The sequence below is a fragment of the Sitophilus oryzae genome, unplaced genomic scaffold (genome assembly GCF_002938485.1).
Source record: "Sitophilus oryzae breed Bouriz unplaced genomic scaffold, Soryzae_2.0 scaffold_357_pilon_pilon, whole genome shotgun sequence".
NCBI classification, from domain to species: domain Eukaryota; kingdom Metazoa; phylum Arthropoda; class Insecta; order Coleoptera; family Curculionidae; genus Sitophilus; species Sitophilus oryzae.
Window position 1 is genome coordinate 571590 of NW_022146926.1, and position 27299 is coordinate 598888.

Sequence of the window (27299 nt, forward strand, 5' to 3'; positions counted from 1 at the left end):
TTACCCGTTCCGTAGCGCTTCTTGGGTGGTGATTTCTAAATTTGGTTAAGGTTGTTCGTACCAGGCGATTTAGGGATTCCAAGTCTGTATGGGTCCATTTGACTATTCCAAAAGAATATGTAAGAACCGGTGGGGCATAAGTGTTTATTGCTTTAAAGAGGTTCTTAGAATTCAAACCTGTCTTTAGAAGGGAGGTAAGTCGCAGTCGGAAGGCGGTCGATATATTTTTTCTGCATTTATTATTATTATTATTATTATTATATTACTCTTTGTATTATTACCATTTAAGCCTTCTAGTGACACAGAAAATATGTAAAATACGTGATTATCGAAAAAACTCCATTCTTTCCGTCAAGTTCGTTGAAAAATCTCTAGGAAAAACAAAAAATTCCGCCGTCAATTAAACGACCGTTTCCAAAAGAGTTTGAAACGAAAATGCTGTTTTAGTTCGAAATCTTTTTGCAGACAGCCTGATGGGCATCCCGCTCTTTAATGATGCCTGAAATTCAGACAATTTAAAAACTGCATCCTAGGCAATAATATCGGTAACAATGTCCCGGAAGCTGCGTTTAACAAATCTGTCGACAAAATACTAAATGTAAGATGTAATTCAAACTACTTGACAGATAAAATTGAACTTGAGCCTTTTGTATTTTTTATCTTGTACTTTAAATTATCTTGTTAAATCTTGTACAAGCACTAAGCACTACAACATGATTATTTTTCTAGCATTTAAAATTTTGTAAAAGTTTAATGTAAGGTGGGTGTACCATGGAAGGCCATGCTCCTTTGAAGGCCAACTATAAAAAAGTCATAGTTATTATCATGTGATGACAAATTCCTTCCACTCACTAAGCTCCATTAAATTCAAAGACACAGACGCGACGCTATTTTGTTAGTGCGATCCCTCGCTTCGTAGACTTCGGTCGTTGATGTTAAAATTGAAATTCGCGCGCATAAAAAAAAGTAAGTTTTTATGTAAATAACCTATTATTAAATTCTAAAGAAAAAAATAATAAGTTTTGCTTTGATTTCAGTTAAAATATCCTTTTATTTCAGTTAAAGTGTTCCTATGAAGGTGGTTCCTTATAAGGCCAATCAAAAATTTGACGGTTGGTCTTGCTAGGGTACATGGGCCTTACTAGGAACATTTACAAATCATGAAAATATGAACACTTAGTTTCTAGATATAAATACTAACCGGGAAAGTTGAAACAATGTTTTATGTTTATAATATTATTATTTATAAAGAATTTAAAAAATGATTATTTTTTAAAGAAATTATTATTTATAATTATATATAACTTTTTAACTAAAAAACATTTTGGCCTTACAAAGAACAAACCCATAAGAAGGCCATTATAGGTAATTTTAATAAATAATATCTATAATATGTTAAGCATTTAATTTTTGATTTAAATAAAAGAGCTTTTTATGTAGTTTTAGTAAAAATGGATATTTTGATTATTATAACTCTAGTTTTAAGTTGAACGACTGATTTATAATATTGGCCTTGTATAGAGCCCTGTTCCTTGAAAGACCGTTTGGAAGAGCTTAATAAAAGTTTAATAAATAGTGATTACATCTAGAATAAAAAAAGTAATGTATATGTTACACAATAAAACAAAGTGTTAATTAATAATTTGTTTCTTTCATTTATCCAGTAAATGAATAAAAACTTTATTCGTTACAGTGGCCTTCCATGGTCCATCCACCTTATTGAAGAACTCAAAATTCAGCAGAAATTCTCTAATAAATTTAAGCGAAATATCATTTTTTTTTGGAAATTTTTTGAAAAAAATAAAATATCTGGGTTATTTTGAACTTATTTGAAAAACGGTAAAGAGAAGTCGATGAAAGTATTATTTTCATATAGAAGAGGCTCCAAATGTGGGGGGGGGGAGTGTTCACTTGCACAATGTGGTCAATGCAGTTATTGAAAAATCCCCACTGTACGTATTTAGTACATGCGACAAACTCGTCGCTATACAAACCGTATCTAGATCGTCCAAGAATAAATAGTTCCGGAAATCTGAGAAAGAAAATTCATTTAAACCTTCTTGCTCTCTTTTTAAAACAAAAATGGGAGCCCGGCATCTGAAAAAGCTTTGCCGGCCGCACGGTCGGATTGAATCCGGCGGTCATCCATAATCAGGAGCATTAAAAGCAGACGGGACGAGCGGGATTGTGGGAAACTGCCGGCTGCTGCGGCCGTTTCGATTCGAATTGTAGTCGCTGGAACGTTAGACATTGCTGCCGTTTAAATCGCATCATTAACGGAACGTATCAAGCGGTGCGGTTATCCGACGTTTTCTGTATTGATGCTCGTTTAAGTGGGGCGGAATGTTTTGCTTCAGGTCGGACGTTGTTGTTTGGCCAATCGATGATGACGTTGAGGTACGGTAATAAATGGCGCCATTACGCATACCTCTACTTGGTTTACTAACTATACAACTTTTCGGAATATCGACTTTAATAAAACTAGGATAAACTGAATTTCCAAAATTTCTTTATTTCCAAAGATCGTGAAGCCATCGAAGCTTAAACAGCCTCTACACTATGCAGAAAACTCTTCCAAACAGGTCAAAGTCGCGTTTCATCGCCCAACTTTGTCGCATTTCGGTTTATTTCCACAGTTGTCTTTTTCCTCCACTTCGGTTTGCCTCGACCTACTTTCGATTCTTAAAAGCGCCTAAAAACTACTCGTGATGAGGGCGTGTTTTTTTTTGGCATTTCTTGTTGCCTTGTTCAATTATATTTCGTTTTGAGATACATATTTCCAAAACGTGGCGGTATCTGTACCCAAGGCAAAGGACTTTTTTTCACAAATCTGAGTGAAATAATAAACCTAGACGTTTCTAAAATATCTGTTGTTACGATGATATTTCGTTAATTACATCTCATTTTATGTTGATATATATTCCACAAAATTAATATTTGAACACGCGCATATTTAAGAACAAAACTTTTCACTTTTATTATAATGAATCAGTATATAAAATTGTATATAATATGTTTGTTTACGGTTAAATGATTAATATAAGTATAATAAGTAATATTGCTTGATGAGTAATACCGGTAATTATCAATATATCGAGCTGATCGAGAAAATTATTGATTGGCCCGATGTCAACAAAAGTATGGTCAACGGACAGTTTTTAAAAACAATAATCCTTTATTATTCTTAAGAGAATCAATCTGGAAACGATACTTTTATTAGCACCCAGCATGGTTTGATATAAATCCATTCAACTAGGGTGAATGTACCATTAGTCGCCACTGTACCAGTAATTGCCACTCTTGGCTCAATTAATTAGAAAACAAGCAAAGTCTTTAAAATATTTTCTAAAACGCCATCTCTTATTTAAAATTTGCCCTTTAGAAATAAATATCTCAATGGAAAGATGTCTAAGGGTGCAGCCACACTATCCTAAAAACGGCGTATCGGCGTAACGGCGTAACGACCTTGAATCGATTTCCAGTAATTTTATTGGTTGAAATTATTGACAGATGAATTTGACAGATAACATTTCTGACAGATGAATGTTTTAGCCAATAGAATTACTGGAAATCTATTCAAGGTCATTACGCCGTTACGCCGATACGCCGTTTTTAGGATAGTGTGGCTGCACCCTAATAGATGTCGGGTCTGTGTCAGTTTTTGCTCCAAAAATTGCGCGCATTTATCGTTGTAGGTTATGTGCTGTGGCTTAACTGATTTGTTAAGGTAAGAACTTGTTTGTATTGCTTAATTTTACCCTTTAATAATAATAGAGTACATTTTATTTATGATCTGGATAGTATTAGAGGGCCATATTTTATGGTTAAATAATTGTTTTTTTTAATAAAACTACGTTTTTACATTTTAATATAGGGTGGCTATTACTGGAAATTTTAAGTGTTAAATTTCCAGTAATTGCCACACCGTGGCAACTACTGAAGTGGCAATTACTGGTACTAAACTAACGTGGCAATTACTGGTACATTCACCCTACTATTTATTATGTAGGGATTTAGACAATTAAAATTAGGAAAACAAAACCAAATTCGTAAACTTTGCTACAGACTACAGTATAAACGTTACTTTACCATAACCAGAAATAATAAATAATTAGTCGATTTTTTAAACAATTTTGTGTATAATTTGTCTATGATGCGCAATACCGTGGATTATAAGCTGATAAATTGTAGAACGCTAGTTAGTTACTGTTTTATATTTTTTACTATATTGTAATTAATAATATTAGACGATGATTAAAACTAAATATTTTTGTGTAACATTCGAGGAATAGCCAGTTTAATCTACCACCGGTTTTCATATCAGTTTATCCATGTTTACAATAATTTTCGAATAAGTTCATTCGCAAAAAATAATTTTTTCGCAAAAAATAAAACATTTCGAATGTTTTGCGAAATGTTTCACGAAATATTTCTGCAAATAACCAACTAAAACATTTCGGGGATAATGTAGAGGCTGTTTTACGGTTGGGGATTTGGAACCTTCGGTGTTATAACAGCAAAATAAGACACTAATTTGCCACAATACAACAAAACACTTTTTTGTTGACTACCCGAAAGGCCGAAACAGCGTTACATCACACAAACTTCCTACCTGAGAATTTTATAGTTTCAATAACTGCGCTAGTAAAAACCAAAATACCTAAATATTATAACATAGCCCCGATTTCCATGTTCTTTCAATGCGACCAACATGAGCGGTAACCTGGATGGCGTGAAATAAAGTTAGTTGGGCAGTTTTGATTTCCGCCGTACCGAGCGCTGTTGTCGGATTTTTAAAAATCGGTTGAAATGCACCATGCCTATATATAGTTATTACTCTATTATTAATATTGATATTTTTAAGCAGTGTTTCTCGTTTCTCTTCTCAACTCATAAAGAACTATACTCTGTTTTTTTTTCTCAGGTAAGATTTCGACAGACGATGACAGAAGAAAAGCAGATGACGTCCCATACCAATCTATTTATTTTACTAAAAAAGTTTCTAATAATTTTAAAGTTATCTATGGATGGGTTTAAATATAAATCCGTCATACGTCGTGTCTTGTTGTTTTTAACCAGTTTTATTGGTTTATTTAAAAAACGACAGATCGTATTTCAATTTTATTGGTTTGACGGAACGATGAACGACAAACGGACGCCGATGCGTATGAACTCGCCTTTAGATTTTTGTCATTTTTGACGCTTGTCAAAGTCTTGCCATATTATAGGTTAGAATTTTGTGTCAACTTTTGTTAAATACCCTGCGTTTTGGAAGATGATGCATTTTGATTCGTATTATTACGTGTGTTTTGTGTATTTTGAAGTCAAGTGGAGGAAAAATCGAGTGAAAATTAACTGTAGACCCAGAGCACAGTTTATGGTTTATATTCGCTGCCCAGGCAGAAAGTTTTATACACCAATGAAGTTGCCATCGATAAAGTTTGTATACCATTTCGTCGTAGATAAGTGCATCTCGTATATGGTAGAAGGATCAAACTAAACACATACTAAAAACTGGAGTAGCTGTAAAATATCGACATCACACGATAGGTAAATAATGGATTTTAGTACTGCAGAAAAATAATGTCAAAAGGTACTGGTTTAAAAAAATTAAGATTAAAGTTAATTCATCAACCTTTAAGGTATAACATTTAGTAGTAGTAGTAGGTGTTATTATTAATAAAATAGTTTGTTTTACTTACCTATGTTGTTTTATTTATTCCTGTGGAATATTACACATTTGTATTTGTACATAAGTTATATTGATAAATATAATCATAAATGCGGGTAGTTTCATAAAGCTTGAAAGTAAATAATAGTTCTTTTTCATATTTTTTTGGTATGTAGTGTCTTGTTCTTGTTTGTTTTGTATTAACACATACCGTTTTTATTAAATAAAATAATTCGATTACATTTTTTCAGTTTTATACAGTTTTTTTCACAATATTTTGAAGTAATCACTTGTCATCTTGTCAATCAAATTTTAAATATATCCTGCTATGCGTTCCAGTTGTACCAACTTATTTCTTTGTAAAATAAAATAAACTACTTTGAAATTAAAATGACAGACACATCTATCACTGTCAAGGATCTTCTCGTTGGACAGACTATAGGACTTCTCAGTGTAGTTTTTTATTTATTTTATAGATTGCATTTCTGGCGTAATAATATATATTTATTATTTAAAATAAATAATTTAGGACTTTTATTGTGTGTGGCTTCTCTAAAGGTGTTCTATATGTCTTTATTTTTAGCCGTCACCCTTTAACAAACTTGTCTGTCCTATAATGACCTAGTTTCTCTGCACATTTGCTTCTATAACATTATTAATCTAATGGACTTGACTGGTCTCTATCGATCGCTTACTGTTTTGAAATCATTCATTCATTGTCATTCGGGAATATAAGATTTGATATTGAGAACAAACGGCCCTATATTTGAAATGTATTTAATGCACCACATAATAGTTTTTGTTTAATGGAACGGTGCCGTACCTAGTCTATGACCTACTAAAAAATTTATAATACCTTTATAACTGTTGTAGTTTTATATTTGCTTCCATAATATAATATCTTACCAGCGCCATCAGCGGCGTAGCGTAGCGTCCCTACAAGGAGATGTAATAAGTAACTACAATTAATATCTTACCAACACAATAAAGTTTTTTTCTTTTTTTTTATTAGCGTCTTAATTTTTCTGGTCTGTAGGTTCCAGTACTATCCTTTTCAAAAAGTCTAATAACTCATAATATTTAGTTTCTTAGGCTAGTAACCTAGTAACTTTTAGAGAATTATGTTCACTTCGCAAAATTTTAAAGCAAAAAATAAAAGTCTTATAAATTCACACACAACCCCCACACAAAAAAATAAACTAAAAAAGTCTATAATATACAGGGTGTCCCAGAAATAAGTGCACGTATTTTAAGGCGTGGTAGATCTCGATAAAAGAAACATGTTTTCTCTTTATCGTTTTTCAAATAAGTCCTAAATAACGGAGTTATTTTACTTTGAAAATTTCCAAAAAAAAATATTTTTTGCTAACATTTTCAGAACCACTGAATCTTTTCTGGATTTTCTTTTTTGTAAATTTAATCTACTACCTATGTTGCCATATTATCAAGAAATCATGTTTTTAACTGAAAATTAAAAAAAAATCCGAATTTTCAATTTTTTTTTCGCGAAAAAATCTCATAGGCGTGTTTCTGGGATTGAACTATAGTCCCAGTTAAAATACTTGCACTTATTTCTGGGACACCCTGTATATTATAGGATTATGACAAATATTAAATTGTCGAACAGCTAGGTACTCTCTAAGAAACATCAAAGATCTAGAAATAATATAAAACGTCAAAAAATTTTAAGAAACTAGACTCAAATAAAAAAATATACAGGGTGGGTCTCATAAAGTGCAAATATTTTTAGGGGTTTGGTAGTGATCCCAGAAAAGATCCAGTGGTTCTCAAAATTTAAGCAAAAAATCAATTTTTTTGAAAGTAAATAAATATCTCGGTTATTTTGGACTTATTTGATAAAGGGTAAAGAGAAAATATCGTCCCATTGCTGCCAAAAGTCACTAACTTACTTTTTATTACTTCCGAGACAAATGCGTCTAAAAATGAATTGCATTGCATAAAGATGTTATAGTTAGTAACTATTCGGTATTAAAATAAAACATAAATAGCCAGAAATCGTAGTTAATGACTTTTGCAATCGATTCTCCGCTTCAAAACATAGTTAGTGATTGAATTTGGTTGTTTGGAAAAATGTTAGTTAGTGACTTTTGGCAGCAATGGGACGATATGTTTCTTTTATCGGGATCTACCAGCCTTGAAAATATTTGCACTCACCCTATATAAAGGCTCGAAACGTATCAAGTCAGTTAGTTTTTGAACAAAGTTCTGTAATAAACGAATTAGCAGGGAATTGGCGAAGGTTTTTCAAATAGTTTATTTTTGTGTAAATTTTAATCAGTATCGTGTAATATAAATGACAAATAAATTTGGTAAGTGTTTTATCGTGAATTACGGATCCACGAAGTCCGTAACACTATCCTGACTCCTGACTCGTTGGCTAAGACAGTATAATGATTTTAATTATCAAAATATCGTCATGGATCATATGCGACTGGCTTACTACTACTACTTATTGCTTATCGTTGCGATAACAAAAAAAATCGAATATATCACTCTACACAAATTCAAGAAGTACCGTATGATCGAAAAAAAACGGCGTCAGCGATGGCTATGAAATGAACATCGCTGACATTTTATACGTAAATTTATATGGGAAATGTAATTTCGATCATACTGTACAATATGATGGAAAACGGCGTCAGCTTTGAAGATCGCTGTCATTTTATATGTAAAATTATATTGGGTTCATCGATGTTCATTTCCAAGCCAACTGGACGCCATTATTTTTTCGATCATACGGTACTTGGATGATACAAATTTGTCTGGTCCATGCAAATGGACCAGACAAATGTTGTAGCTCTGGTTGTAGTGTCCCAGTAAAAAATCCAAAAACCAAAAATTATGTCTATTCCATATGAAGAGCACAAGTGAAAAAACGATGCTGAAAAAACGATGATGAAAAAGTCCTTTTTTGGGAATTTGGTTTTAATGCATAATATTTTCCGTCTAAAAAGCTACACCTTTTGGTACCTAAATAAACGGGAATATCGATAGCAGTCACATAGAAACAGGCATTTAAAAAATGGGAAAAACGATAAAAGTCCATGAGTAATTTGAACTGGAAAGCGCTTTTTTTTTGTTTCCTTTATTTAGCCCAGATTTAGCCTTTTTGAACACTCATCGTTTTTCCCGTGTGCTCTTTATAGGTCTTTATCTTTAAAACCTACCTTTATTCATTATGTGAGTCTAAAGAAGAAACCTCGTAGTTATTGATCTTATAAATTCCGAAATGTTCTAAACTAGTTGGAGATTGGAGACCTAAAAAACAAACTAAATAAATTATTTTTTCCTTTTTGCCTTTTTTATGTTCAGTACCATTATTTCTATATTATTCAATTTTAGTACAAAATACAAACTTCGTAACAACCATTACGCAAAGAGACTAGAGGGCGTGGCCAGAGATTTTGACTTTGACAGTTGACATGACTAATTTATTTGACATTTCATAATATTTGGAAGTTTTCAGGATTATGTTTATTTATATTTAAATTAATTTTAAACTAGGGGGTATATAAAGTAATTGTTTAAATAGAAATGTGCTTTGATTATCGTTAATATGAAAGTTTTATTTCAGATATTCCCACTATGTCACGACAAATGAGTCAGATTGAGCGGAAGCTCGCTGAAAAACTCATCATACTAAATGATCGAGGTGTAGGAATGCTTACAAGGATCTATAATATTAAAAAGGCTTGCGGGGATGCTAAATCAAAACCTGGATTTTTGTCAGACAAAAATTTGGAATCTGCCATTAAGAATATCGTTAGAAGGTTTCCTAATCCTGACATCAAAAGTTTAACACCCATTCAGGGTTTAAGAAATGAAATTATAAAGTCTCTTTCACTATATTATTACACTTTCGTCGATTTGTTAGACTTTAAAGATCATGTTTCTGAGCTTCTTACCACAATGGATGCTTACCAAGTGGAATTAGACATAACAGTCAATTTCGAATTAACCAAAAATTACTTAGATTTAGCTATCACATACGTGTCTCTGATGGTGTTGTTATCTAGAGTAGAAGACCGAAAAGCTGTATTAGGGCTATTTAATGCTGCATATGAAATTGTACATGGCTCTGCGGACACAAGTTTTCCCAGATTGGGATCCATGATAATGGATTATGATATTCCTTTTAAAAAACTGTCGGAAGAATTTGTACCTCATGCTAGGATACTAAGCCAGGCATTATATTCATTAGGACCAATTTATATATCACGAAATGTATCTGCTGATAAATGGAGAAAAGAACAAAAATTAAGTTTAGTTGGTAATCCAGCTGCTCTGCTTAAGGCTGTATCGTCTGAAAATATGTCTTGTGAATATTTATCTATGGATACAATGGAAAGATGGATTGTTTTTGGAATTATGCTTATACACAACGTTCTATTAGACACCCGACAAGATTACTTCAACAAACTTCTTTTAAATACCTTAGAAAGCTTTTGGGTATTGCCATTGTTTAGAGATGAAGTTTTATATATACATCAGTACATTTGGTCCTTCCTTGATACTCTAAAGGGTTAGTATCTATATTATATCCACATAAATAAATTTAGTGCATAAACAAACCACTAAGGAAAAAATTTTGCAGGGTACGGTAAAAGAATTTCTGAAATCAAAGATGTTCACCAACAAGCAGTTCAAAAGGCAGGTTATAATCATAGAGAACGACGAAAATTTTTAAGAACCGCTTTGAAAGAACTAGGTCTTATTTTTATGGATCAACCAGGGCTTTTAGGTCCAAAAGCTTTAATGGTATTTATGGGATTGTGCTATTCCAGAGATGAAGTGCTATGGTTGTTAAGACATAATGATAATCCTCCACAACATAAAGCAAAAGGTAAATACATATTTTATTTATTAACACTTTAGTAGTCTCTTTTTCATAGTACTTCCAAAAGAACAGTTAAGTTCATATTAATACAAGTGCGAGAACTAAAGGTTTTTCAAAATTAAATTATCCTTAATTATCGATGCTTTTTGACTAGCAATATAAAGACTAGATAATATACCCACTAAAGGAGTCTAAATTGTTTAATATAATAAAAGGTAGAGTTACGTATATTGTTTTTTCCTGTTAATCTAAATGGAACACTTTGTATTATAGGTCAACACAGCTTTTATCCATCCATTTTATGCACTTTTTGTATTATTATTTTTTTACTAGTATCCTTAATTATGTATAATAAATATACAGGGTGTTTCAAAACAAATGCGAAAAACTTCAGGGGGTGATTCCTTGTTCAAAATAAAGGGTAGTTTGCTTTATATACGTTGGGTCCAAAGTCAACCATTAGGGAGATATCGCGGTACAAAGATGGCGGAAAAATAATGTTTTTATTTTTTATCTTGAAAACGAAAAGAGATAGACTAATGAAATTTTATGGAAGCATTACTGTTATGAAAACACACTTTCTGGTAATTTTTTCATTTTTTTAAAATGAGTGGAAGGGGTTGAAATAAACTGCCCCTATCATTCTTGTTAACGAAATTTAAAGAAAAATCTTATCAAACACATGCAAAAAAATTAATTTGGATAGTTTAGTTTGTTTAGAAACTTTTTTATCTCTTGTGTTTTTTGATAAAACTCACCGATTTGAAATTAAAAAATAAAATGTAAAGCATTACATGTCAGGACAAAAAACATTTTTAGATTAAGAATCTAGTGATAATAACGATAATAATAATCATCTAGATAATAACGTATTGCAGTAGAGTAATGTCAAATAAAATAATATTAGGAACATCCTAAAAAGTAACAGCGGCCGACTAGATTTTTTCCTAAAAAAAATTACAGCAGCCAACTAGATTCTTTATCAGAAAATGTTTTTGTCCTGACATGTAATGCTTTACATTTTATTTTTAATTTCAAATCGGTGAGTTTAAAAAATACAAGAAATAAAAAGTTTCTAAACAAACTAAACTATCCAAATTAATTTTTTTGCATGTGTTTGATAAGATTTTTCTTTAAATTTCGTTAACAAGAATGATAGGGGTAGTTTATTTCAACCCCTTCCACTCATTTTAAAAAAGTGAAAAAATTACCAGAAAGTGTGTTTTCATAACAGCAATGCTTCCATAAAATTTCATTAGTCTATCTCTTTCCGTTTTCAAGATAAAAAATAAAAACATTATTTTTCCGCCATCTTTGTACCGCGATATCTCCCTACTGGTTGACTTTTGACCTAACGTTTATGAAGCAAACTACCCTTTATTTTGAACAAGGAATAACCCCCTGAAGTTTTTCGCATTTGTTTTGAAACACCCTGTATAAACAAAGCTAGTTTCTTCTGCTATAAAAATTAAGAATTTGGCGAAGGCGCTTTAATTTCACATAAAAAATACTAATGAACATGATTAGTTTATTGTACTGATACAACTGAAAATAATTGTTATTAAACAGAAAATTAGTGTATATAAATTCGTTTTTTTATATAAAAATTATTTATCAAAATATAAATTGGGATTAAAACTAGAGTATACTATTTTGAAAAAGTATAGAAAATATCTAGTGTTGGTTCATTTTATATATACCATGCAATATAGTGTATTTTAATACCCTTTTTGAGAAGAAAACATGTTAAAAGATATTTCAAATTAAAAAACATAAAACATCCTATTTCTTAACTTTGGGGAAGTTTTTAATGAAAAAAATGCTTCTTAAATACAGGGTGGCGCCTCTCATACCCCCCGGAAGCCCCAAGGAGAACGATAGTTTATATCGAAATGAAATTTTGGCAGCATATGTAGGTTAACTGAAAGCATTTTATAAAAATATATAGAATTATTTAGGTTGTTCCCAAAAAAAGTTACATATCAAAGTTGTGTTTTTTCGAATGGAACAGAGTTAATTGATTTTCGGATTCTAGGAAAAAAATAAAGGTGAGTTTTATTAAAGAAGCGTATACCTAAAATCTAAGGATTTTGACATATTTCACATTTTATGAAAATGAAGAGTCAATTTTAAATTTCGATAACAGCTACCTAAATTTTAGTTGACCTTGTATACCCTATTTAATTTCAGTAACCATTGTATGTTAAACCAAATTGAAATTTGACCCGGAAAGTTACACAGGGTGAGACAAAATTATTATGGAATATTAGTCACTTTTAAAAGCAAGTTACTCCTTTATTTTAAATGGAACACCCAATATATTATTCGGATATTCAATGGGGAATTTATATATCTTCAAAATATTATTAAGGTTGCCTACCCCTCAGACAAAGATTTTCCTAGATATTTTAATTTTTATGATTTTACGTCTAGTCTTGAACATATCCCCATAAAAAATCCCAGACTAGATAGATAAAATCAGAAGCATTTAAGTATTCTATTAATTGGTGAATGCACACTGCATTCGCCAACTAATAGAATCATATCAATTCTTTCTGATGTAGGATAAGTTTGCATTTTTGGCAAATATCTGAGAAATTTTTTTGTTTTAACTGATACACAACGATAACTAGTTTTTAAAGTTGGTCTAATTAGACAGCTATGTTGAAGTAACGTCAGAGATATCACATCCACCCTAGATTTTATCAGATAATAAAGATCTACTCAGATCAAATCCATGGTACAAAAAAAACAAGGTATGATCCATGGTACAAAGAATACAAGGTATGATCGATAGCGGCTCCAATTTCGTTCAGTTCGTGCATACCACCTGTGACGTCACTAGGAAAATAATGAATAAATAAGAAATAAAGAAAGTTGACAGGAGATCTGCATTTTTTGGGATTATGGTTAAGTATTGTTTATTTTTAAGACTTTTTAGTTCGTTTAATTTAATAATTACTAAAACCAGCAGTTTCAAAAATATATTTAAAAATAATAATTATCTATTAACATGGATTTGGACCATAATAGGTAAGAATACTAAATTTATTTCTATATTCGGTATAAAATTGTTTATTAGGTTTTTAGTTTGCGATGTTTATGGTAAATAATTTTTATGTTCATTGCCTCTGAATTCACATGAGGACAGAGATGAGGATATCTATGGAAAAGTAACCACAAGAGGAATTGTTACATCATTTAAAAAATGTTGGGAATTATATTGTTTCCCATCGAAAAGTAGAAAATGCCAATGCAGATGAATGTATTGTAATTGTGATAGAAGTAATTCCAAGGGTGAAGTTTATTATAACTAGTGACCTGTGCTTCTTTTTATATGTAGATGTTTCAGGTTTTGAGAATAAATCGGTTGAACGAAACCCAAAATTTAGAGGAAGTATTTGCATACCCAGAATATACCCATCAAGGATAATATAGCTCAAATTTCCTTTGATCATAGGCAATTATTCAATGCAAATTATCTTTTTAAGTGACTGAAATATTAAATAGTTTACAATATGGTATATCACTGTAAAACTATATTACTTTTAGGTACAATTAGGGCCAGATACATTTCAAAAAGTGGAATATTATTTTATATTAAATGAGGTATTGTACCAACAATCAATTTATATTAATACCGCAGATTAAAAAATAACAGAATAAATAGTTCTTTCTTTTTATACTACAAAAATAAACTATAGAATACAACAGTATTTAAAAAAAAAGTTATGTCCCGCCGAGATTCGAACTCCGGTCTCTCGCTTCCTAGCCCAACTCCTTACGCACTGCTCCACAGTAACTTGCTTAGCGATAATTCAATGACGGTATATAAACAAAAAAACAGGTTTATAACAATACCTTGACGATTTGAACTGGCGCGCGGAGCGTGCTGACCAATAGCGCCTGTTATCACCTGTGACGTAGCGACCAACCTGCGCAATATCCTACCTTGTATTCTTTGTACCATGGGTATGATCGATAGCGGCTCCTATTTCGTTAAGTTTGCGCATACCACCTGTGACGTCATACGCCGCCACTAATAAAAAAAGACCTAAAATAGGGAAGAATTAGGACATAACCCCAAAAGTTATGTCAAATCATCGAGCTTGACATTTGAAACATTATTTTCACATTTATTATGTCATGTGTTTGACAATTTGAAATTGGCGCGCCGAGCTTGCCGACCAATGGTGCCGTTTATCACCTGTGACGTAGTGACCAACCTGCGCAATATCATACCTTGTATTCTTTGTATCATGGATCAAATCATGTAAATGAAAATATCTTGGAAAATCTTTGTTTTGAGGGGTACAAAATTCCCTCACAAACTCACAAAATTTCATGTCAATACAAACTGTCGTTATCCTTGAAGCCTCCGCGGCGTATGAGAGGCGCCACCCTGTATAAAGGGAAAAATATGTCCAAATCTTTGAATAAGAAGACTAAGGAAGGAGCATAATGCCATCCATGTATTCTTGCATGGTGGGCGGAAAAAGCACCATAAAAGCACTCTAGGGTGGGGATCCTTGACAGTTCTGTTTGACGATTCATTTGACACATTTGAATTTGTTTTGAAATTTTGTGGATTTGTCAGTCTTTACGGAGCTTATTTTATGTTATTTATTATTTATGCTACTACTGATAGTTGTATAAAGGTAGTAAATCTAGATGGAAATTGTGGCAGCACTTAAATTAACAGTGTATCGCGATTTATCGAAAAAGACTCTAAAATAGTTGGTTGTGTAGCGTGCGGTAGATCTCGGCAAAAATTGAGTGAAATAATGGAACAACTTTTCGCTCTAGTAAGTGACTATATAATATACATACGTGTAGTAAACCGATCATTTATGAAATTCACTTAAATTAACTAAATTATATATTTTTCTTGCATTTTAGCTTTTATTTATTACTTGTCAAAGATTAGATGTCAAAGAATTTAGATACGTTAATTTGACTTGCCTGCTTCAGTAGCGTATCGGATGTTTGTGGTAATAAATACTTCTTATAACTTATCTATTTTTATTAGAATTATATATTTTTATAACAATTTTAATAACTACCAACATTTATTCACAACGTAAAATAAAACAACAAATTATTGAGTCTACCCCACGTCTACCCTACATCATAGTTTTACATTTTTTTTAAATAAAATTAGAACGACACTGATAAACCGGAATTTAAGTCGGCCATATTTGAGGCCCATCGTGGTGTACCTAAGATTTTTGATATGCTCCTTCCTTAGTCTTCTTATTCAAAGGTCCAAATAGATCTAAAGCAAATCATGGGCAATTCAGACAGATACTGTGGTTCATACAACATTATATTTTTTCAGGAAAATCTACAGAGGACCTAGTGGATCGTCATTTACCTGAGCTGCTCTTTCACATGGAGGATCTGAGGGTACTTGTGCGAAAATACAGTCAAGTCATGCAAAGGTATTATGTTCAGTACCTTTCTCATTGGGACGCTGTCACTCTCAAAGAATATATGCAAAAACTACAAACTTGCCCAGAAGATGAAGGCGTTATTTTGTCTTCCTTTTGCAACACAATTTCCAGCTTATCTGTTAAACAAGTTGAAGACAACGACCCCTTCAACTTCTTTGCATTTAGGTTAGATTGGTTTAGATTGCAAGCATATACATCTACTCAGCAATCCAAATTAAGGATAATGGATAATAAACATATAGCACAGTTATTAGATATGATTCAGTTCCATACTAGGATGGTTGATACGCTTGACGAGATGTTGAAGGAAACATCCGACTTGTCAATTTTTTGTTTTTACAGCAGGATATTCGAGGATCAGTTTCATATGTGTTTAGAATTTCCAGCACAAAATCGTTTTATTGTGGCTTTTCCGTCAATTTGCAGCCATTTCCAACACTGCACCCACGAACTGTGTCCCGAAGAGCGGCACCATATTAGGGAACGTAGTTTGTCTGTGGTAAACATGTTTTTGGATGAGATGGCCAAAGAAGCCAAAAATATTATAACCGCTATCTGTGACGCTCAATGTAAAATGAGCGATCAGCTACTACCGAAAAATTGTGCAAATCTAATTTCACAACAAATCAATCGGAAAAAGAAGGAAAAAAATAAAAAGAATGTAACAGAAATTGAGAAACCAGGAAAAGAAAGCTACCGAAAAACACGCGAGAACTTAACTACAATGGACAAGCTTCATATGGCTTTAACAGAATTATGTTATGCGATAAACTATTTTCCTAATATTAATGTTTGGGAGTATACCTTTGCACCGCGGGAATATTTACACCAACATCTAGAAACCAGGTTTGCCAAAGCTTTAGTGGGTATGGTTATGTTCAATCAAGACACAAACGAAATCGCAAAACCCTCAGAACTACTTGTGTGCGTTAGGTCATATATGAATGTTTTACAAACTGTTGAAAACTATGTTCACATCGATATTACCAGAGTTTTCAATAATTGTTTATTACAACAAACCCAGCACATGGATAGCCACGGAGAAAAAACTATAGCTTCCATATACACTCAGTGGTATTCTGAATCTTTATTGAGGAGAGTTAGTGGGGGTAACATTATTTTTTCAATGAACCAAAGATCATTTGTAAGTATTAATTTGGAAGGAAACATTCCATATAACCCTGAAGAATACTCTGATGTCAACGAACTTCGGGCTCTTGCTGAACTTATTGGACCTTACGGTATGAAACAGCTTAGTGAAACATTAATGTGGCACATAGCAAGTCAGGTTGTGGAACTTAAGAAACTGGCCGAAATCAATAAGGATGTGTTACTTTTATTGCGAACTAACTTTGACAAACCCGACGTAATGAAGGAACAATTTAAAAGGTTAACAAACGTTGACAATGTTTTACAAAGAATGACTATTGTAGGAGTAATTTTAAGTTTTAGGCAATTAGCACAGTCCTGTCTGACAGACGTTTTAGAACAAAGAATACCGTTTCTGTTAAGTTCAATTTTAGATATTAGACATCACTTGCCAAGCGGCGATCCAATGAAAGTTGTCAGTGAAATGACTTCCGCTGCTGGAATTAGCTGTAAAGTTGATCCAACCTTAATCTCATCATTAAGGTTACAAAAAGTTGATGAGGCTGACAGTGAGCAGCATTTACTAGTCTGCTTGTTAATGGTTTTTGTCGCTGTTTCAATACCAAAACTAGCCCGATCGGATCAGTCGTTTTATAGGGCATCTTTGGAAGGACATACAAATAATATCCACTGTATGGCTTTAGCAGTCAATCACATTTTTGGTGCGTTATTTACGATTTGTGGTCGGGACGATATAGAGGATAGGATGAAAGAATTTCTAGCATTAGCTTCTTCAAGTTTGCTGAGACTGGGCCAGGAGGCGGATAAAGATGCGGTTAAAAACCGAGAATCTGTTTATTTGTTATTAGACCAAATTGTTCAGGAGTCGCCGTTTCTGACAATGGATCTACTGGAATCATGCTTTCCGTACGCGCTAATTCGTAATGCTTTTCACGATGTCTATAAGTTAGAACAGGCTTTGTAAGGGCTATTTATATGATTAATTTTTTTTCTGTTTTATATTATTCCAAAATGAATTTGATATTTTTATTATAGGTCTATAATACATAGGTTGACCAGTAATTAGATTTCTTAATATAGAATAGAGTGAGGAAATCCAGATATTAAAAAAGATTTTGTGCGTTTAAAACATATAAGTATTCGCAAAACAATTTTGGATGCACGTGATCAACTTTGAGTGATGGCGACAGCGCTGCCAGATTGTGCTGGATTTATGAGATGAATTTTAATGTAAAATTGGGAAACAATATATTTATTATATCATTTTTTAAAGATTTTTACGTTTTATTTTTAATTTAATAATTAATATTTTAGTAATTAATTTATTTATTAACAGTAGTCACTAACACTAACAGTAGGATAATAAAGAACCTGTATTTTCACGTTCCTGTTTAAAATAGTTTATCAGGAAAGCTACAAGCTCTTTGCTTCGACTGTTTAAATGCTTCGGCATATTTTCAACACACAATTGCAAGAAATGCAATACAAAAACTCGAAAATTTAGTTCTTATAAGAACTGTTTGTGCTTAAAAGTACAATTTTTAAAAAAAGATTATGAAAATTGGCAAAAAACGAGAATTACTCCCAAAGATTCAACAACACGATATTAGCAAAATAAAAACACTAAATCACCACAATACACCAAAACACTTTTACTTTTACACTGGACGCGCGTTTCGCTAACCATGTTAGCATCATCAGCAGATGATTATAAGCTCAGATCTGCTGATGATGCTAACATGGTTAGCGAAACGCGCGTCCAGTGTAAAAGTAAAAGTGTTTTGGTGTATTATGGTGATTTAGTGTTTTTATTTTTCTGTGTAACACCAAAGGTTCCAACCCTCAACTATAATAACACGATATTATACAAAATAATGATCGTCAAATAATAAACGACAACGTTACTCATCGCGGAGCAATATGACCAACATGGCGATAATAAAAAAATGCTTTAAACTAATTTTTGCAGCTTTGATCTAAATAAAATATCTGTTACAATCATTTGTTCTATGAAGTAAAATGAAGCGCTGCTCGGTATCTTAAATTAAACAACAAATTTAAACATGTTTGCCGAAATTTTATTTCGTCGGGTTTTTAGGCTTTAGTGTCAATTTCGATATGATTGATGATGTGCATCGGAAAATGTTTTGCGTTTACCGTAGGTTGTTAAATTTTTATCATTTATTCAAAAATGTTAATATTGGGGGAAAATGAAGTTATTTCAGAAACATTTTTTAAACCCCTAATAAATTAACAGTACAATTAAATTGGACTTTTTTTCTGGGAATAGAGTAAATAGATAGAAGAAAATCTCTTAGTTTAATTTACTGGCAGTTATCTGTCGAAATAATTTATTCTTTTAGTGGAGTGGACAGACTATATATAGCTTATGAGGAGGGCTGATTACACTGAGTAAAATTTGGATAAATATATCAAATTATTAGCTTATTGTCAGTTCTAAGAAAATAATAGTATAAAAAATATATTTCATAAAATAAAACATAGTTTTTTTTACGTGTGAATAGCTACAAGGTGTGCCAAAAAGTTCGCGAGGAGAAGAAAAGTATTTGTTGAGTTATTCCAAAAAAGTTTATGCATAATTTAACTCAGAATTTTTACATATTTTACACCCCTATGTATTAAGATTTCTTCACTCTTTTTTAATTAGTTATTTATAAATTGATAATTACGAACAAAATCTTTAGATTTTTTTTGTAGACTTAGAGTACAAATAGTTATAAATAAGTTGCAATAACTATCTTATTTTAGACATAAAATACATCTACACATACATAGCTGAAGTATTACCACACATTATACAGATTATAAACTTTATTTTTTCTTTATTGTTTTTCGTGGTTCCAATTTTCGGCACACTTATGGCCTCTAAACTTGTGCACAGCGCCTGACCGGCACAGTTATTAGAGAGATATCGGAAAACCGAATAGCGTCATGCAGTATTTACGCGTACCTTATCATGGTTACGATATGCGCGAGTCAATTTTTTACCGCAACACCCGCTAATAACGTTACCGCCTGACGTAATTTGCGGATCAATTACACCAAGCGCTATTTCTAAATAACGTTTAAAAATTGCTTAAATGGGCATGTGCGAGTATTTGACAACCGGGGCCGGCCGGCGAGATATTTTATTTTAGGTTATGTTTGAATTGTTTTGAACTATTACTTTAGTTTTATTAGGTAATTTGATATTTAAGTAGCTGGGATTAGTTTTAATTAAATAAATATGGTCCAAAATATGGATTCCACCTCTTCCAATATTAAAGAACCTATAAAGAGGCTTAGGTTTACAGCAGATGACGACCTAGCCCTTCTAAGAGAATTTGTTGCTTGATGCCCTAAACCCACTGGCAGACGTTGAATAATAAAGCACTAGAAATAAGAACTTTAGCCCTTTAGTTTTAAAATACCTGGTAAACAAAACAATTTCAAAGTTAGGTTAAGTTTAAGTAGCGGACGCGACGCGAACAGAATTCTTTCCGATCCGATAACTATAAATGAAGAGAGTTAATACCACCTCACGTAAAGGAAATAACACCTGGCCTTATTAACGTCCATGCACGCTATTCGGTTTAGCGATATCTCTCTATTACGCTGTTTATTGTTATTTTACGCGAGTTTATTTTTGCGCACAGGAAATTTTACTCGTTTGCACATCGTCATAAAAAACAATTTTCGTACCACGAATTAGGGATAAGATTTTTATCTGTATACATATAATATATCTAATCTGTGGTATTACTATTTGTAATTTACATTTTTTATAATTTATTAAACTGCCAATATGGAAATAAACGTTTTAATTACAGAAGACATTTTACTATTAAAAATGAAACACATCGTTTTCATATAAAAACAACTATTTATTTATTTACATTATATTGTTTTTACAATGTCAATTACAGAGATTAGCATCAAATATAATTTATTTGATTTACTAAACTAATAATAAAGACAAATATTGTGAAATTGAAAAAGTTTTTGTTCTTTTGGGATTATCACATTTCCAGAAATTTTAACAATGGTAATTACAAGTTTTGCCCCATATAAAAATAGCCTTCTTCACACAGATAATCACGTAAACAAAACGAATGAGATCCATTTATTTGCACGCTTATAGAAATTGTTTACAGGTCGATAATATATTATATAAAAGTTTATAATCTTGTTTATAGTATTTGCTTAATTAAATTGTTACACCAGTTTCTATCGTTCAATTTAAAATTCAGCACTTGATATTGGTTGGTCTTATTATAAAAAACATGCTTTATAAAATAGAATACATAAATTAATAAAATAGAAGTATTCTGCCAGCGCCCAAATACAATAATCGTTTAAAATTTAATATAATACATATCAGTTCTTAAAAATATCTAATTTGTATGAATGAAGGTTTATAATAATTATATTTATATATAAATATTGCTTCCTACTGAAAAAAATTTCATATTAATATTTATTTAATCATATACAGGGTGGTCCGAACTGTATTCCGGAAACTTCGGCAGCATATTCTGCAGATAAAAATAAGTAAAAAAAGTTTGTATAAATGTATGTCCGAAAATGCTTAGTTTCCGAGATACAGGGTGTAGAAGTTTCACTTTTATTTCGATTTTTTCCAAATAATTTCCGAAGTAACGTCAATATTTGGATGAAAATTAATGTCTGGCAAATTTTTGACATGAGAAATTTGATTTTGATGTCAATATGACACCTAATTGTATGGGGCGCCACCTACATTTGTTTTAACGGTTTTGAAGAGTAATAACTTTTCGTCCGTACCTGTATAAAACTACTGAATGAAAGAATACGTGATTTTTTACGTAAAAAATGCCTCTTGGTAAAAATCGCTACGAGCAACCGTTCTCAAGATATTTATAATGGAAATAGTCAATACATGTCATTGTTGACAAAAAAAAATAAACATGAGTAGATTATTTTGAGTGAAATGGGAAATTTGGGAGCGATTTTTACCAAGAGATCTTTTTTACTTAAGAAACGTCGTAAATGTATATTTTTTACTCAGTAGTTTTATACAGGTACAGGCGAAAAGTTATTACTTTTCAAACCAGTTAAAAAAGATGTAGGTGGCGCCCTCAACCAGTAGGAAGTCATATTGACATCAAAATCAAATTTCTCATGTCAAAAAACTCTCAGACAATTAATCTTTATCCAAAGATTGACGTTACTTCAGAAATTATTTGGAAAATCGAAAGAAAAATGAAACTTCTACACCCTGTATCTCCGAAACTAAACATTTTAGGACCTACATTTATAAAAACTTTTCTACTTATTTTTATCTGCAGAATATGCAGCTGAAGTTTCCGGAATACGGTGCAGACCACCCTGTATAACAAAACCAACTAGTTTTTATAAAAGTACCGTATGATCAAAAAATCGAAAAAAAGTGACGTCAAGTTGGCTTGCAAATGGCAGTTGATGGCATTACCCATGAAATAAAAACATTAAAGATTGAGAAACATAAAGATTAAACATATTTATACATTAGAGACGGAAGTGACGTCATCGAAATGCCTTCTATTCTCAATTTTTTTGACGTTTTACTTGACACATTTGATTTATGATGAATTATTGCGGTTGTTAGGTTTGTTTTAAGTAATTTATGACTTATTTTAGTTATTTGCCCTAGTTTTATGCAAAGTACATAAATCTGCAAAGATATTGCGTCAGGATTTCAATCACAGTGAAATTATTGTGAATCTTAGAAAGACACTTCAAATTTTATTTATTGCCTTCACCATATAATTTTACAAATAAAATATCAACAATCTTTATTACAAAACCAACTTTGACGTCGTTACGTTATATTTTTGGGCAATAACTCCAGAAGTACCGTAGAATCGAAAAAAAAACGGCGTCCAGTTGGCTGGGAAATGACGATCGATGACATTTCCAATATAAAATGACAGCTATCTTCATTTCATAGCCATCGCTGACGCCGTTTTTTTTTCGACCATACGGTTACATATAAAGTAAATGTAAACGAGGAAAAGGTAGAAAATATAATTTAAATGAGAAGTTATTTATAGAACAGTTTTATATTCTTGTTTGAAGATTTAGGTATTAATGTCTTATACTAAAGGCTGGCAAAGGTTAGTCTTGGGTCTTGGGTCGAGATTTCCATACGTAAGAAGAGTACAATGCATTTTATAATGTACCGAAAAAAGAGAGAACAGTAAACACGTTGCCAAACGCATGAAATAAACCGAGAAACTATGCACATATTGCTAAGAGACGTGGAAGGGGATATAGCAGATTTGTCGCAGTCAAGCGGTCGACCCAATCAATACCTCTGTTAGTACTTAAAATTGTAGGGAAAGGTGTACATCATTCGTTCAGCTTCACGATTTAATTACGTCTCGTGATACTTAATTTGTTTATTTATTAACGAGTCGTTGTAAAAGTGCAAGTTAGAAACACTTGCATTTTTGGTAATAATAAGTGGAATTGAGTTGGGTGTTCGACAGTGGTCGCGCTATTAGAACTCTGAATTCAAAAATCGAGATATCTCGAAATCTATTAGAAATAAATTGACTGTAGTTTTTTCAAAAACTTTCTTAATAATTCTGCTATATTTTCTTCACAGACAATATGTGAAAATCTTTATAAATAAAAAAAGTTACACGATTGCTGAAAATTGCTATGCACTAAAGGCAAATGGATGGGTTGCTTAAAATTTTTGAATGGAAAAAACAACCTTATCGATTTTTTCTTATTTAAACCTATTGTAAAAGATCCGATCTTCAAAATAAAAATAAAAGTTTCAATATCTAAAGTGGTTCTTAAGTTATGGCGTGTTGTGTTAAAAAGTTAAGTTTTTAAATTATCGCGATTACTGACGTTTTCTCGTTATAAAAAAATGGACACCCTAACGATATCCTTATAATTCGATTTCAGATGCTCAGAAACATATATCTAATGATTTTATCTAGTTATCGTGATTTTACTTTACTGGATAGGGAAAGGCGTACCGGCAACGCCGCAACAGCACACCGTCGCATTTCTCTCACTCCGACTGAATAAGATCCCTATGCGATTTACTTCCACACATGTAAATACCGACCCAAAAGTAACAGTTGCCAGCACGGTATAGAAAATAAAGAAGGAAGTCAAATTACCCAGAGAGTATCAAAACATAAAATTACCATACTGAAAAATGTCATAAATAATTTAAATACTTATAAAGAGTATTACAACTAATTCTCTAGTAATTAAAAGGACTTTAATTACACTTTTCTGTTATTTGTCGAAAATTGTCAATGTCAAAAGACATCAGAATATCCGAATAACATTTAAACCTGGTTGTTAAAAAAATAAAATAAATTATGTTTGTAAAAAATATTTATATTTGCAACTTCTGTTGGATTATGATAAAAATTCGTTATTATATTTAAAAGTATAATATCTAAAACAATATATTTATAATAAGTATAAACGTATTTGGTGCATAAATGGCATAAACAAAATTATCAAACTGATGCAGGTCTGCGATAAAACTTTAAATACAAACTCCGGAAAACCACATCCATTCAATAATACAAAAGTTTACAAATATATCCTAAATGTTACAAATTCTCGAGGGAAACGCCTCATATTCTAACAATAAAATGGACAAAAATTTATTAAAAGACCTATTAAAAAGTAAATTGAACAAATCAGCCTTTTTCAAAGGAAAAGCTAACTATATATTACAACTTTCAGTAAAATTCAATTACATAAAAAATATTATTCTTAATGTCTAGAGGTGACTAAACGTAAATTGACTGAAATTTGATGCATAATGAGGTCAAATCTTTCAAAATACAATTTTTTTCAATAAGTATATACAGGATGAGAGAGCAGACATTGTTGCGAGCTTTATAGCACACTCTGTATAAAATTACTGTAGTGTTGGTAAATCATTTTAAGGAATGCCTGTTTATGCAACACATTTCAGTCGTTTTCACCCGTTTCTGACCATAATAAGATTTAAAAACGTACACGCACTTTACTAAGTTCCCGTGTTCAATCACAGAGCACATATTGGCCAACTTTTGATACGGCGTACAATAAAGTGGCCTAAGACTGAAAGACGTTTGATTTGGATTTATTCTTGTACTTTAATTATGATTTGACAAAATAACTGCAATATTCAAAAGACACTTTGTAGATTTACTCTTTTTTATGCCCAGAATTGTTTTTTTTTAATTAATAGAGATCCAAGTCTTGGAATACAATTTTCATTTGAATTTAGCTCTTAACAAAGAGTAGATAAGACAAGAGACGACAGTGAACAAAGAAGTCGAATTTCGCGAGAGAGATGCAGATATATTAAAATTTAAAGGTCCCATCAAGTCCCATTTTGTCTGTTGCCAAGTATATTTCTTTGAAAAATAAACAAGATTTTCTGAAAATAAATTAATAATATAAGAAGGATATAAAGTAACGTATGTTAATACGGAAATGTAAATTTTAGTTTAGGTTGGTTTAGGTTCTTTTTTTCGCAATGTACTGATAATATCAAAGAAACAGAATGACTAAAGTTGGTCGATTTCAAAGATAAACAGTAAAATCTGAAAATCTGACAACTGCGCATTTTATTTATTCGAACCTAAGATTTTAGGACGCTAATCAGCTGTGCTAATCAGGCTTAAACATAAACAAATCTGATTAGTTGTTTTCTTGCATTTTTGCCTTTTTAAAGTGTGTTTTCAGAGTTTTTCGATATATTATCGTTTTGAGAGTTTTTAAGGTTTAATTTTAGTATCGTTTTTATTGCGTTCTAATTTGTAATTATTGTTAAATATGAATACTGAACAGGACACGAGTAGCAGGAAAAGACGAGATGGTGGCATTGTGTGTGCTTATAAAGACTGCAAAAATAGGTCTTGTTCTTCGACAAACATAATATTTCACTCTTTTCCAAAGGATCCTGAAAAGTATTTTTATAGAAATATACTATATAATTATGTTATTAAACTAAATGTAATCCATAGATCGAAGACATGGTTAGAAGCTTGTAATTGCGAGGATTTATTAAATAAAAATTGAGCAACTCTATTTTTTTGTACATAAACTCCACATTGTGATATTACACTTGTTCAAGTCCATATGTAAAAAAAATACACGTAAATAAAACATTTCTTACAAATCGACTTGGTCACTTTCTCTTGTTTACCAACGATATACAAAATATTGCTTTTATTATCTTTATTCCCCGACAAATATGTTTCTAATTATAATTTATTTTATATAATATTTAGAAAACTCATTTTTTTTCGTTTCTATTTATCTCTTTACCCACACAGTAACTATTTATAAGCTATACAGGCAAATTTTAATAATAGTCTATTTCAAATTTCCCGCGAAAAAGTTACGAAAATTTAAAGGGACAAGCGAGACGAGGTCACTCTCCCCACCACTCAAACATGAAAGGTACCGCGCGAACTGTCGTCTCTTGTCTTATCTACTCTTTGCTCTTAACTTGGTTGTCAATAATATGACATAGAGAGCTAGAGAGCATAGGTAAAGGAAACAAGTTTAGATTGGAATGCTCGGCTTGTCGCCAAAACTTATAATTATTGTTTTGGAGCGCAAACGTTGTAGCGCGCTGCTATAGCGGTTGCTGAGAACAACCGCAAACAAGAACAGTAATAATTTTCTCTTTTCAAAGTCAAAATATTCAAAATTTATAAAAATCTTTCAAAATTTAAACCACCCTAATTAAAAAAAATGCCGAAAAGTGTTTAAAGCGTCCATTTTCAAAGTAATTATTGCTATCTCGTGAGTTTAATTTAAATGTTATTTACACAAACCCGTGATAATTGTGAAAAAGTGGCATTAAAAAGTTAAAAAGCTGTGGTGTGAACTGTGAACTGCAAAAACCATCGTGGATCGTGGCATAACGTCGCACGGTGGAGTATTAGCATGACAAAGGTGATCGAAATTCGAAAAAGTAAATGTGTTTAAGATTTCCCAAAAAAAGATAAATGATAAGTTAAATCATGTCTGCCATGAATGGCGTTGCTATGGGTGTGTTTAGTTGCATTCATTTGTTTCAACGAAACGTCAAAATTGTAACTTCTCACAGATAAGAGGTAAATGGCTAAATTTTATGTTTAAAATTATAAATTGTTGTTGTTCTTGTGCTCCTTTTACGTTTATATTATTGTTTTGATTGAAAATG

At 31.7% G+C, this 27299-nt stretch overlaps 1 protein-coding gene across 3 annotated transcripts; it reads left to right on the forward strand.

Moving 5' to 3' along the window:
* Positions 1 to 3640: 3640 nt before the first annotated feature.
* On the forward strand, positions 3641 to 18267 carry LOC115884750 (membrane-associated protein Hem). Of its 3 annotated transcripts, none has more exons than XM_030903414.1 (4): positions 3641 to 3727; positions 9267 to 10214; positions 10287 to 10535; positions 15868 to 18056. In XM_030903414.1, exons 2-4 carry the CDS (start codon positions 9278 to 9280, stop codon positions 18054 to 18056), a joined length of 3375 nt encoding a protein of 1124 aa, XP_030759274.1. In that variant the 5' UTR covers positions 3641 to 3727; positions 9267 to 9277. The 3 variants fall into 3 exon arrangements, with proteins under 3 accessions (XP_030759274.1, XP_030759273.1, XP_030759275.1); XM_030903413.1 differs by lacking the exon at positions 3641 to 3727 and adding an exon at positions 9108 to 9208; XM_030903415.1 differs by lacking the exon at positions 3641 to 3727 and having other exon boundaries at positions 9278 to 10214; positions 15868 to 18267.
* Positions 18268 to 27299: the final 9032 nt, after the last annotated feature.

Excerpts from the sequence above, each read along its gene's own strand:
- LOC115884750 (XM_030903414.1), top strand. The coding sequence starts at position 9,278 with ATGTCACGACAAATGAGTCAGATTGAGCGGAAGCTCGCTGAAAAACTC. Across the intron at positions 10,215-10,286 it reads CTTCCTTGATACTCTAAAGG|GGTACGGTAAAAGAATTTCT; the intron begins GTTAGTATCTAT and ends AAAATTTTGCAG. Across the intron at positions 10,536-15,867 it reads TCCACAACATAAAGCAAAAG|GAAAATCTACAGAGGACCTA; the intron begins GTAAATACATAT and ends ATATTTTTTCAG.